General features: G+C 47.9%; 1 protein-coding gene across 1 annotated transcript in view; it reads right to left on the reverse strand.

Moving 5' to 3' along the window:
- Positions 1 to 1,471: 1,471 nt before the first annotated feature.
- The window catches only part of ZNF804B (zinc finger protein 804B), a 519,540-nt gene continuing 507,591 nt past the window's right edge, over positions 1,472 to 13,420 (reverse strand). The window contains exon 4 of the mRNA XM_075316837.1: positions 1,472 to 5,114. Coding sequence (XP_075172952.1) covers positions 1,739 to 5,114 — 3,376 coding nt within the window. The 3' untranslated portion in view covers positions 1,472 to 1,738. The remainder of the gene's footprint in view (positions 5,115 to 13,420) is intronic.

The raw sequence follows: 13,420 nt of genomic DNA on the forward strand, positions 1-13,420 counted from the left end.
AACCTGGCACCTGTTGGACATGCATTTCTCCTTGAAAACCTGAGAAATATGGGTCGTTCGAGACATTGTTGTGAAGAACAGCGTACTTTGATTAAAAAGTTGATTGGAGAGGGTAAAACTTATAACTTCAATGGTTTAAAATGGAAAAATGTGGAAAAAATGGAAGACGACCATTCGAATGGATGGAAGAATAGCCAGAATGGCAATGGTTCTGCCAATGATCAGCTCCAGGAGGATCAAAGATGTCTCAAGTTACCTGTGAGGACTGGGACAGCTAGAAGACGCCGGTGTGAAGCTAATCTATTAGCAAGAAGTCCCCGTAAAGTCCCACTGTTAAAAAACATGTATAATTTGCCAAAAAAACACATTAACTGGCCTAAAGAGAAATGGAGAAACATTTTGTGGACCAATGAAAGTAAAATTGGGTCCAAGACAACTGTTCCTCAGTTGACCCCAAACTCTGAATTCAAGTCAAAGTCCACTCTGAAGACCGTGAAACACGGTAGAGGAACCATCATGTTTCTCTTACTATGGTGCCAGCCTATTTACCACATACCGGGGATCATGGACCAGTTTGCATATATCCAAATACTTGAAGAGGTCATGTTGGCTTATGCTGAAGAGGAAATTCCCTTGAAATGGCAGTTTCAACAAGACAATAACCCTAAACACACCAGAAAATGAGCAAAATCTTGGTTCCAGTCCAACAAAATTGAGGTTATGGGGTGTCCAGCCCAAGCTTCGGACCTTAATGTAATAGAACCGTTGAGGGGTGACAAAAAAAATACCGTTTCTGAGGCAAAGCCAAGCAAATAAATTGTGGGATGTAGTCACAGCATCCTGGGCTGGAATAACAGGTTACAGGGGCCAGAAGGTGGTGACTCCGGGCAACATAGATGTGAAGCAATTCTAAAAAATTGTGGTTATACAACTAAATATTAGGTCAGGGGTTCACAGGAATGCGAAAACCTAAACAAAAAGAGGACAGATTTTGAGTATGTTGACAAATGCAGACACTGATATTTTTTTTGGAACAACCCAATGGTCATCTTTTATATATTTTCTATAACGTAGTTAAAAATGATATAAATTTATCTACATGTTTTGATTTGGAAAAAAGTGTGTACCGTTCCCAATGCACGGAAATAAAAGCTATTATAAAGATTTTGGGCTTAACGCATGTTTTTACACACAGTGGAATTATTTTGAGCAGAACTGTTAATGGTTTAACAGCAGCAATCAGAGCTAGCTCCAGTCACTGTAGCTACAGAGGAGAGGGAGGAGGGGTATGAGGCTGCAGTCTGTTTCCTATTTGCATTACTGTATAACATTGAAAATTCAAAATAATAATAAATAGTAGCATAAAATATTATTGATCCTATCTGTGTGAAAAGTAAAAATTGAGGATAAATGTGGTAAAGTAAAAATTGAACCAAGAAATATTTTACAGAGTCTGTAAACAGGTTCTTTTTTATTTTATTAAAAATAATTGCATTTTCGGCATAATAAATTCACATCATGTACCGTACTGTATCAAATGAACAATCGAGGTTTACAATAAACATAGATTCTTAAAATCATGAAACTAATCTTCCAAGAAATCAACTAAAATGTATCAAAAAATAGAAGAGAGAAAAAATAATAATAATAAGAATAATAATAAAAAAAAGAAAAATAAACAAAGAAAATCTAAATTTCATGTCCTCTAGTATGTCAGTACATTTCATTCTAGCAAATATTAATGAAGGTGACCGGATCCAGAATGGTGGTGAAATTCCTGCCCTTGGAATAATGGATGGATTAATGGGTGTAATTGAAGTGTGGGGGGCATACCTGTGTTGGGGTGTGGAGTAAAGAGAGTTGGTATGAGGGTTGCATGAGGTATGGCTTGAATGGTCAAATGTGGAGGGTGAATGGCTGCCGCAGAAACTAAGTGTAGAGGGTGCGCCAGTGCATGCCCAATGATTGGCGGTGGGGTTGGAAAAAGGGTCGGTGTTAACGATGAGGAAAGGGAAATGGGGGAAAACTGAGACTGGGGGAAGTGATTGAGATGAGGCAATGGAAAATGGTTGACATGGGAGTGCATGGAAGCGGTGACGGCATATCGCTGCATCAGTGCATGGTGGATGGTGGTGATGGAGGGATGATGTTGGATGGAAACAGGCTGAATGGTTTGTGCGGTTGAGAAGACAGCTGAGCCATTTGTTGGCAAAGCTTTAAAATGCTTCGTCAACAGCTGTTTCTGCATATGCTGTTGCGCCTGCATTTGCAATATTTTATACTTATCGACCTCATCTGGTGAAAATGTAACTGGTTGTTGTGCTATAGGGGGACCAGATGATTTATGATGCAACCAATTGTCCATTTTCCTATAATCCTGCATAGTACAGTCATAAAAACATTTTAGATTTCCATCCACAAGACTCAGTTTTGTATTTACATCGTGCCGACCCAATCTCAATGGTTCTTCTTTGGTCTCTGGTGAATCGATTCCACCGGGGTGTCTGAGAGAGGGCAACGGACATGAGAAGTTAAGGTGAACTGGGTCAGGGCTTTGCATAATTGGTTGTTCTTCACAAATTAATTGTCTTTCAACTTCAGTTCTATTTTCTGTATTTATGTGAATAACATTATCCAAAATACTGGTATCACAATTGGTCATCACTGTGACGTCACAGCCTTCCGACCTATTGTGTAGACCATTGTCTATCACGTGGTTCTTACTACAAAGATCTAAATTGTTGCTACTAGATTTTGCTTGGTCATGCACTTTCGCCTCTACCATTCCATATGCTAAAGTGTTACACTTTACAGAAGAAGGACTTTCCGAGAGATTACCAAAGTCAGTATCATATTCCATGGTTCTGTTGATCTCTCTAACGTTTTGTTTCGACCCCAATATTCTCTCTGAAGCCAATAGTTCTTGCTCATTGTTTTTTTCAGGTTCTACTATATTTTTAGAAGTACTATTTTGACAGTCTACTAAAATAGGTGTGACATCTTGGACATGACACTGAAGAAAGTCTTTTGTGTCACTGGTTTCAGAACCTTTTGCATTAACTGGACTTCTAGGGGGATTTGGGAGATCAATAATTTCTTCAGGGGAAGCACAAAAGTCATAATGCTTTGACTCCTCAAGCTCAATATTACCCTCAAAATTTTCATCTATAGGTTCTACTTCTACATCATTTTGTTTTTTCCGATGTTTGTTCCTCGCATGTTTGGGGCAAACCAAATTCTCTAAACAGTCGTTCCTCGATATCTCACTATATGTGTTGTGCTTATGATGTCTGCATTTGCAATTCAACTTTGTATCCCCATTAATGTAGTTACTTTCAGACAAAATATCATTTTTGTGCTTTCCTGGTCTCCAACTATCTCCATTCAAAGAGACCTCTTGAGTGGATGTCCAACTGAGATGTTCCTTATATCTGCAAGATGAACTACTGCTCAAGGAAGAACTAGAATAGGACAACTGTGATGAAGATGTTTTATGGGATACATCAGAATTTGAATCACTGTCAGAGTCCTTCAAACCATCACCATTTTCGCATGAAACAATATCTTCTTGGCGACTCTCCGAAGACATTTTGGTGTCATGCAGTTTGTCCTTTCGGAGACTATCATGGTGTAGATATTTTCTTCCTTTCCTTTTTTCCTTAGTGTGTACATTTTCTTTAACCATGCAAAGATCTGATTGACCATGGGAAGACCTTTTCCGCTTTCTTGAATGGCAACTTTCCCTAATAAAATATTTCCGAGAATGACTAACGTAGGTTGAAAGTTGAGGTTCATTTTCATAACCATTAGTATTCTTGGCTCTTGTGAATGTTTGGTAATTATCAGAATTTTCCATGTCTTTTTCTGCTAAGTCTTCTACGTTCACACTCCTCTTTGGATCTGAAGATGGACTATCCAGTCCATTTTCCACCACTTTCTCTACATTAAAACCTGAGATCCTTTCTGCATAGCTCTGACTACATTGATCCATATCCTTGCATTTTCCGGTTTCTTTATCATTTGGCTTTCTCATCTTATTTTTAGGAGAACCTTTAAAATCAAAATATAATGGGTTGCAGGCGTAAGATATCGAAGGCTGTGTTTTTGTAAACAGGACGAGTTCGGTTGGCCACTGGAGAATGGTATTGCCATCTTTGCTCAAAACACTAAGAAAAGATAGTGCTTTGGTTGGAGTATGGGTATTTACAGATTCACCTAATGAGTGCCCTGGGGCTGGGAATTCACGTGGGTTTTCTTGAAGATCATTAGATGCCTCGCAATTTCCTTCTTTTGACTTGCAGCTAGACTCATCCTCGGCTTGTTTTTGTGAAAGTAAATTGGAAAAATGCTCAATTAATATTGCATCTGCAACAGTGTGCTTGCTGGAACAAGTCTCTTGTACGCCGATCTGCATTTGGCAATGGGATTCTGTTGAAGTCTCGGAAGTTGGCTCGGTCTCCGAAGGAACATTTACTTCTTTTTGACTCGGTTGATCTGTACAACAAGTGTCTGGAGAATGCATATTCGCTGTTACGTTTGATTGGGCAATTTCGCTTTGTTCCTTTGAGCTTTCCTGACTGCTTCTGTCATCCTTAAATGTCTCCGCATTTGCAGGCACGTTGTCTGGCAGGGACGAGTCTGTTTCATCCGGTTGAGACAACACGCTGGTTTCCGCTGCGCTTTCATTTAGGTGTGCATAGTGTCGAAAGCTTACAGACATTTGCTTTGCTTTATGGTGGAGAAATTGGTTGTATTCATTTACTTCATCCAGGCTCTCATTGAAAACCGATGCCGAAGAATCCAGCTTTAGTAATGCCTTCTTTGAGAAGCAGAACGAGACGCCGGCTCTATTGTTGACGCTGCTGCCATTCGAGAGGGGAACCTGTACCTGGTTCTGCTTTTCAACAAAGCAGCAGCCGCTATCTTTCAGCACCTCTCCGTCAAATATAATATGGGGTTTCTTCTCTTCAGTACCGTGGCTGCTGGTGACGGTTTCCGAACTGCACATGACGGCACATCTCAGATTTGCAATTTTCTCATCCTTTTCAGGAAAGAGATCTTCCTTGGGTGCTTCTAATCTGGGCGCTTTAAATAGAGGAACCTCTTCGGTAACGCTAAAAAAGACAAAAAAATAAATACAAAATTAATGGAAAGGTTTCCAACAAAACATCCAAGTGTATAAATATAAAGTATAATAAGTCTCATATTGTCCTGAAATGTTTACATTTTCTTTTTACTTTTACGGAATATGTTGGCGCTATGGAAATAAAACTTATTATTATTTTTACAAACAATTAGGTTAAGGCTATGTGCACACGTTGCTTTTTTGTGTGCTTCTTTTCTGCAAATAAAGCATGTTTTGGCCCTGTGTGCACGCTGTGGATTTACAGCGGATTTTGCCGCGGATTTGCCGCGGAATTGCTGCAGAAAATGTGTCTAACATTGCTGCAGTTCTTCCCCAGCAAATCCTAAGGGTTTGAAAAAATGCGGATTTTCCGCTGCAGAATTAATGAGCATGGCACTTCTTTTCCGCAGGTACCTGTGATTTTTGCCATAGATAATGGTAAAAAACCGCGGGGACCAACTTGTGGAAAATCCGCGGTAAATCCGTGGCAAACCACGGCAAATTGCGGCAAAAATGCAGGTGTGGTTTTACCGCGGGTGAGGGATTCTTTCAGAGGGTTCGTTTTTTTCTTAAGAAAAAGACACTTTCTAGTTCGCACATATTAGGCAGGAAAAAAGCAGTTGAAAAAATGTGGATATTTTTATTGCGTTTGCACTTTTTTATTTACATTTTTAGTGCTTTTTTTTAGAAATAAGGTTCAAGCGCTGTACATTTAGGGTCTCTGACCGATCTTACAGCCAGGACCCGGCTCTCACTGTTTAACCTCCTGAATGCTGCAATCAGTGCGATCACAGCATTCAGGAGGCAGGGAGAGGAATCGCTTACTTCATCCTGGTCATCGTGTCCCTGTACTGTGATCACAGGGACCCTACAGCTGCCATAGAAACCCTGAGTCATTCCCATGATGACCCCAGGTTACTGAGCTATGGAGAGCCTCACACACCATGCTCTATACATGATGTGCGAGGCAAAGTGCTGCGCTATAATCCCCTGTAGTGATAAAGCATTGCAGGAGATTATAGAATCGGAGAAACAATTGACATGCTGCAACAAAATCTGCAAGGAAAAAAGAAGCAGCATGTGCACAGCAAGTCACGATTCTCATAGACTTTGCTGGGAGGCTTTTTCCTTACTTTTATTGATTAAAATAAGCAAGTAAAAACACATGAAAAAAAAACCAGAAAAAAAAAATACCATGTGTGCACATAGTCTTATACCATTTTTGCCCCAGACCTGTGTCTATACAATAATACAGACGTCACCATATCATGGCTCAATATTTCTTGCAGTAATGGTAAAATATGGAGGTTCCATACTCCCTAAAGAGACCTTATGTAATTGTCAAGGCACTCAGTTGGTCATTGGTTCTTGCTGTATTAGTGGCACTTAATTTGATAGAATCTGGTGCGATCAAGTGATCACCTATCCAAAGAATAATAACTTCTTCATTAATGGGGGTCCGACTGTTGGGGAATGCACTGGTTGCCAGAAAGGGGAACTTTTGTCCCTGATGGGGCACTTTTAGCCTTTTCACAAACAGAGTGGCAGGCAGTACAGACGCCCGACCGCCGCTCCATTCATTCTCTGTGAGGCTACCGGAAGAAGCTGAGTGCCAAGCTTGGCCATCCCATGGGGTAGTCAATGGAGTGTCGGTCAAGCACGTGCACTACTGATCCAATATAACCACTATTACAGTGCCCCGTTCTGCAGATCGATGCAAGTCACAGTGGTCTAACCCTATGATTAGTAAGTTACCACCTATGCTGAGGATAGCTGATAACTTGTTTTCACCGGACAGCCCCTTTAAGCCATGTAAAACCTTCCATCTAGTTATTGTTTTTTTCCTTTAGAGCACCACTGCAGTATTTTCTTTTATTTCACGGTTTGAGTGGTATCACTAATGAAGTTTCCCTGTGTTTAGTAGAATACTTACCGGTCGCCATCTTATTCTGTTCTAGGCACCGCTCTGGTCTTCTCTACCAGTTGTGACTTCCAGATTGCACCAGTGCTTATTTGGCAGATCGGAAGTTATTTCTGTATCTAAGGCAGGCTTTACACGTTGCGACATCGCTAGCAATTGCTAGTGATGTCAAGAGCGATAGCACCCGCCTCCATCGAACATGCGATATCTGGTGCTTGCTGCCGTAGCGAACATAATCGCTACGGCAGCTTCCCACGCACATACCTGGTCGGCGACGTCGCTGTGACCGGCAAACCGCTTCCTTTCTAAGGGGGCGGTTCGTTCAGTGTCACAGCGATGTCACAGCAGCGTCACTGAACCGCCGCCCAATAGAAAAGGAGGGGCGAAGATGAGCGGCCGGAACATGCCGCCCACCTCCTTCCTTCCGCATTGCTGGTGGACGCAGGTAAGGAGATGTTTGTCGTTCCTGCGGTGTCACACACAGCGATGTGTGGTGCTGCAGGAACGACAAACAACATCGTATCTGCAGCAGTAACGACATTATGGAAATGAACGGCGTGACACAGATCAGCGATTTTTTTTACACTTTTGCGCTCGTTCATCGTCGCACCTAGGATTTACACGTTGCAATGTCGCTACTGGCACCGGATGTGCGTCACTAACGACGTGACCCCGACGATATATCGGTAGCGATGTCGCAACGTGTAAAGCCCGCCTAAGGGTGGCGTTACACGCTACGACATCGCTAAAGCGATGTTGTTGGGGTGACGGAATTTGTGACGCACATCCGGCCGTGTTAGTGATGTCGTTGCATGTGACACATATTAGCGATTTTGAATTGTCGCAAAAACGTTCAAAATCGCTAATCGGTGACATGCCGCCCTAATCTAGATTATCGTTGCTGCTGCAGGTACGAGGTTGTTCGTAGTTCCTGCGGCAGCACACATCGCTATGTGTGACACCGCAGGAGCGAGGAACCTCTCCTTACCTGCATCCCATCAGCAATGAGGAAGGAAGGAGGTGGGCGACGTGTTCGTCCCGCTCATCTCCGTCCCTCCGCTTTGATTGGCAGGACACTTAGTGACATCGCTGTGACGCCGAACAAACCACGCCTTTAGAAAGGAGGCGGTTCGCCGGTCACAGAGATGTCGCTAGGCAGGTAAGTACGTGTGACGCTGCCGTAGTGATAATGTTTGCTATGGCAGCGATCACCATATATCACCCGTACGATGGGGGCGGGTGCTATCGCGCTCGACATCGCCAGCAAATGCTAGCGATGTCGCAGCGTGTAAAGCCAGCCTAAGTCTAAGATGGCCAGAATGAGGCTCTCATAGACTTACATTGAGGGCTGTAATTTCAGGAGATGCAGTCACAAGATGGAGCAAGACTGGTAAGTATTTTACTACAGGCAGGGAACACTGATTATTGATACCACTCCAGGGGTGGAAAAAAAACCTGCAGGCGCGTGGGACTGATTTTTAGACAGTAGAGTACCTGTATTAGTTAATAGCATTCTAAAGCCGTACTGAAAGCCTTGGAATAAATAAACTTTATTCCTCCCGGCAGCCTCCGGCTTTCAGTCATAGGGGTGGTGCCAGTGTGATTTCAGTCATTGCTCAGTGTATATTAAGCAGCACTATCTGTGTCCTGGCACTGACTGATAGCCTGCTCTGTACTGATACAGTGATAGATAGTATTGAGTCAACTGTCAGTCAGTGCAAGGGTGCAGTAACTGGATGATGACTGAAGTTTTGTAGAAACTAGATGTGCCATAGGCTCTTGTCCCCCCCCAAGAATACTACCTATTTTGTGGCGTTCCGATGTGCCAGTCATGAGAACTCTAGTGTAGAAGCCATATGCAGATCAGTGCACTGTGGGTGTGTCAGTGCACTAAGACGGACGTTCACACACCCTCATTGCATTTCCAGCCTGATTTGCATAAGTCTCTGCACTAGATTCTCATGACACAAAATAGGTGTCTTTTTTTTTTGAGAGGGACAAGAGCCTAGGCAGTGATACCACTTCTTCCATAAAAGTGTGCTGAAAGGTTTTCTTTATGGTGCTGTATCCCCACGGGCATAACGATCGTGGTCGCAGTGACTGTGACCGCAACTGGACCCAGGGGTACAGAGGGCCCGCCAGCCCCAGCGCCTGTTTGAGCTGGATGTGCATCCGAGGGTGCGCATTCAGCTAAAAGACATTGCAGCACAGAGACTCGTTGGGTCCCTGCGCTGCAATATGCCAGCCACTGATTAGGCCTATGAATATTCCCTGCTCCCCATGTCCATAAGCCAGGGTGTGGGGAGCAGAGAATATGCACCAGGATGCGGCCAGGATGGGGACATAAACCAGGCTGGGGCCTTTATGGGGACATGTATACCAAAATGGGGCCATTATGGGGACATGCAGGGCCGTATTTACCATTAGGCACCCGTGGTCCCGTGCCTAGGGCGGCAGGATGCAGGGGGCGGCACCTTCTAGCAGTAAAAAAAAAAAAAAAAATTTTTTTTTTTTACACATTCATTAAATCCACTGTATTTTTGGAGGGGGGAGGGGGGAGAGGCGCACTTTATTTATTTGTATCCACGTCAATTAAGACACGAATGCAGACAAACTGCAGCGGCCGGGCACAGAGAGCTGATTGACCCCGGAACTGCCGGCGCCTGCACTTCCGGGGTCACAGGCGCGCCAATCAGCTCCTTCCTCTGTGCTGCGTCCATTGCTGTATGGATTTCACATGCAGAGCTCACAGCAGGATGCCGCGATGGAAGCCAGTGTCAGAAGAGGATACTCACGTGAGCCAGGAAGATGACGGCGGGCCCTGGAGCAGGTAAGTGCTCGCAGAGCTGAAGATTCATAAGGAGCGTGGGGGTGTCTCTAATGCAGACTGGAGATCTGCGTATGGGGTGGGAGGAGAGAGGCTGATACTGGGGGAGACTTGGGGGAAGGGAAGCTGATACTGGGGGAGGCTGGGAGGAGAGAGTATGATGCTGGGGGAGGCTGATGTTTGCGGAAGGCTGGGATGGGGGGAGGCTGACGCTGGTGGAGGCTGGGAGGAGGGAGGCTGATGCTGAGGGAGGCTGATGGTGGGGGAGGCTGGGAGGAGAGAGGCTGATGCTGGGGGAGGCTGGGAGGAGAGAGGCTGATGCTGGGGGAGGCTGATGCTGGGGGAGGCTGGGAGGAGGGAGGCTGATGCTGAGGGAGGCTGATGCTGGGGGAGGCTGGGAGGAGATAGGCTGATGCTGAGGGAAGCTGATGCTGGGGGAGGCTGGGAGGAGAGAGGGGGAGGCTGGGATGAGGGAGGCTGACGCTGAGGGAGGCTGATGCTGGGGGAGGCTGGTGCTGGGGGAGGATGATGCTGGGGGAGGCTGGGAGGAGGGAGGCTGATGCTGGGAGGTGGGAGGCTGATGCTGAGGGAGGCTGGGAGGGGGGAGGCTGGGAGGAGAGAGGCTGATGCTGGGGGAGGCTGGGAGGAGGGAGGCTGATGCTGAGGGAGGCTGATGCTGGGAGAGGCTAATGCTTCGGGAGGCTCGGAGGAGAGAGGCTGATGCTGAGGGAGGCTGATGCTGGGGGAGACTGGGAGGAGAGAGGCTGATGCTGGGGGAGGCTAGGAGGGGGGAGGCTGATGCTGGCGGAGGCTGATACTGGGGGAGGCTGGGAGGAGGGAGGCTGATGCTGAGGGAGGCTGATGCTGGGGGAGGCTGGGAGGAGGGAGGCTGATGCTGGGGGGGGCTGATGATGGGGGAGGCTGGGAGGGGGGAGGCTGGGAGGAGGGAGGCTGGGAGGAGGGAGGCTGATGCTGAGGGAGGCTGATGCTGGGGGAGGCTGGGAGGAGAGAGGCTGATGCTGGGGGAAGCTGGGGGAGAGAGGCTGATGCTGGGTGAAGCTGGGGGAGAGAGGCTGATGCTGGGGGAAGCTGGGGGAGAGAGGCTGAAGCTGGGGGAGGCTGGGGGGAGAGAGGCTGAAGCTGGGGGGGCTGAAGGGAGAGAGGCTGATGCTGGGGGAGAGGCTGCTGGTGAAGGCGGGGGGAGAGCGGCTGCTGCTTGGGGAATGGGAGAGAGGGGCCAATCCTAGAGACAGAGGACAAGGGTTGAGGGATAGTGCAATGACAAAATCGATGGCGGGGGAGTGTAAGGACTCAGAATGAGAGGGGAACAGCATTGGGAGCTCATTATGGAGAAGGGGCAGCATGTGTGGGCTCAGTATGGAGTGGAGCAATGTAGGGGAGTCAATATCAAGAGTGGGGTAGTGTGTGTGTGTGTGTGTGTGTGTGTGTGTGGGAGGGGTGTCTCAGCATAAGCATTAGTGTGGTGGTCTTAGGATGAGTGGGGCAGCATGGAGGGGTCATTATGAAAAAGAGGAAGGCAGCATTAGGAGCTCATGGAGAGGGGCAGCATGCATGGGACATTGTGAGGAGGGAACAGCATGCATGAGAAACTGTGAGGAGGGAGCAGCATGCATGGGACACTGTGAGGAGGGGGCAGCATGCATGGGACACTGTGAGGAGGGGGCAGCATGCATGGGACATTGTGAGGAGGGGGAAGCATGCATGGGACATTGTGAGGAGGGGGAAGCATGCATGGGACACTGTGAGGAGGGGGAAGCATGCATGGGACATTGTGAGGACGGCGAAGCATGCATGGGACATTGTGAGGAGGGGGAAGCATGCATGGGACATTGTGAGGAGGGGGCAGCATGCATGGGACATTGTGAGGAGGGGGCAGCACGCATGGGACATTGTGAGGAGGGGGCAGCACACATGGGACATTGTGAGGAGGGGGCAGCATGCATGGGACATTGTGAGGAGGGGGCAGCATGCATGGGAAACTGTGAGGAGGGAGCAGCATGCATGGGACATTGGGAGGAGGGGCAACATGCATGGGACATTGTGAGGGGGGACAGCATGCATGGGACATTGTGAGGAGGGAGCAGCATGCATGGGACATTGTGAGGAGGGGGCAGCATGCATGGGACATTGTGAGGAGGGGGCAGCATGCATGGGACATTGTGAGGAGGGAGCAGCATGCATGGGACACTGTGAGGAGGGGGAAGCATGCATGGGACATTGTGAGGAGGGGGCAGCATGCATGGGACATTGTGAGGAGGGGGCAGCATGCATGGGACATTGTGAGGAGGGAGCAGCATGCATGGGAAACTGTGAGGAGGGAGCAGCATGCATGGGAAACTGTGAGGAGGGAGCAGCATGCATGGGACATTGTGAGGAGGGGGCAGCATGCATGGGACATTGTGAACAGGGAGCGGCATGCATGGGACATTGTGAGGAGGGAGCAGCATGCATGGAACATTGTGAGGAGGGAGCAGCATGCATGGGACATTGTGAGGAGGGAACAGCATGCATGGGAAACTGAGGAGGGAGCAGCATGCATGGGACATTGTGAGGAGGGGGCAGCATGCATGGGACATTGTGAGGACGGGGAAGCATGCATGGGACATTGTGAGGAGGGGGAAGCATGCATGGGACATTGTGAGGAGGGGGCAGCATGCATGGGACATTGTGAGGATGGGGAAGCACGCATGGGACATTGTGAGGAGGGGGCAGCACGCATGGGACATTGTGAGGAGGGGGGCAGCATGCATGGGACATTGTGAGGAGGGGGCAGCATGCATGGGAAACTGTGAGGAAGGAGCAGCATGCATGGGACATTGGGAGGAGGGGCAACATGCATGAGACATTGTGAGGGGGGGACAGCATGCATGGGACATTGTGAGGAGGGGGCAGCATGCATGGGACACTGTGAGGAGGGGGCAGCATGCATGGGACATTGTGAAGAGGGGGCAGCATGCATGGGACATTGTGAGGAGGGAGCAGCATGCATGGGACACTGTGAGGAGGGGGCAGCATGCATGGGACATTGGGAGGAGGGGGCAGAATGCATGGGACATTGTGAGGAGGGGGCAGCATGCATGAGACATTGTGAGGAGGGGGCAGCATGCATGGGACACTGTGAGGAGGGGGCAGCATGCATGGGACATTGTGAGGAGGGGGCAGCATGCATGGGACACTGTGAGGAAGGGGCAGCATGCATGGGACATTGGGAGGAGGGAGCAGCATGCATGGGACATTGTGAGGAGGGGGCAGCATGCATGGGACATTGTGAGGAAGGGGCAGCATGCATGGGACATTGGGAGGAGGGGGCAGCATGCATGGGACATTGTGAGGAGGGGGCAGCATGCATGGGACATTGTGAGGAAGGGGCAGCATGCATGGGACATTGGGAGGAGGGGGCAGCAGCAAGCATGGGACATTGTGAGGAGGGGGCAGCATGATGTGAGGTCAATGTGCAGATCATATTTCATAATTGAGGAAGGTGTGGTGGGTATAATTTATAAGGGAGGGCAGTGTGTAGTTTATT

This window comes from Anomaloglossus baeobatrachus, chromosome 6 (genome assembly GCF_048569485.1).
Source record: "Anomaloglossus baeobatrachus isolate aAnoBae1 chromosome 6, aAnoBae1.hap1, whole genome shotgun sequence".
Taxonomy (NCBI): Eukaryota; Metazoa; Chordata; class Amphibia; order Anura; family Aromobatidae; genus Anomaloglossus; species Anomaloglossus baeobatrachus.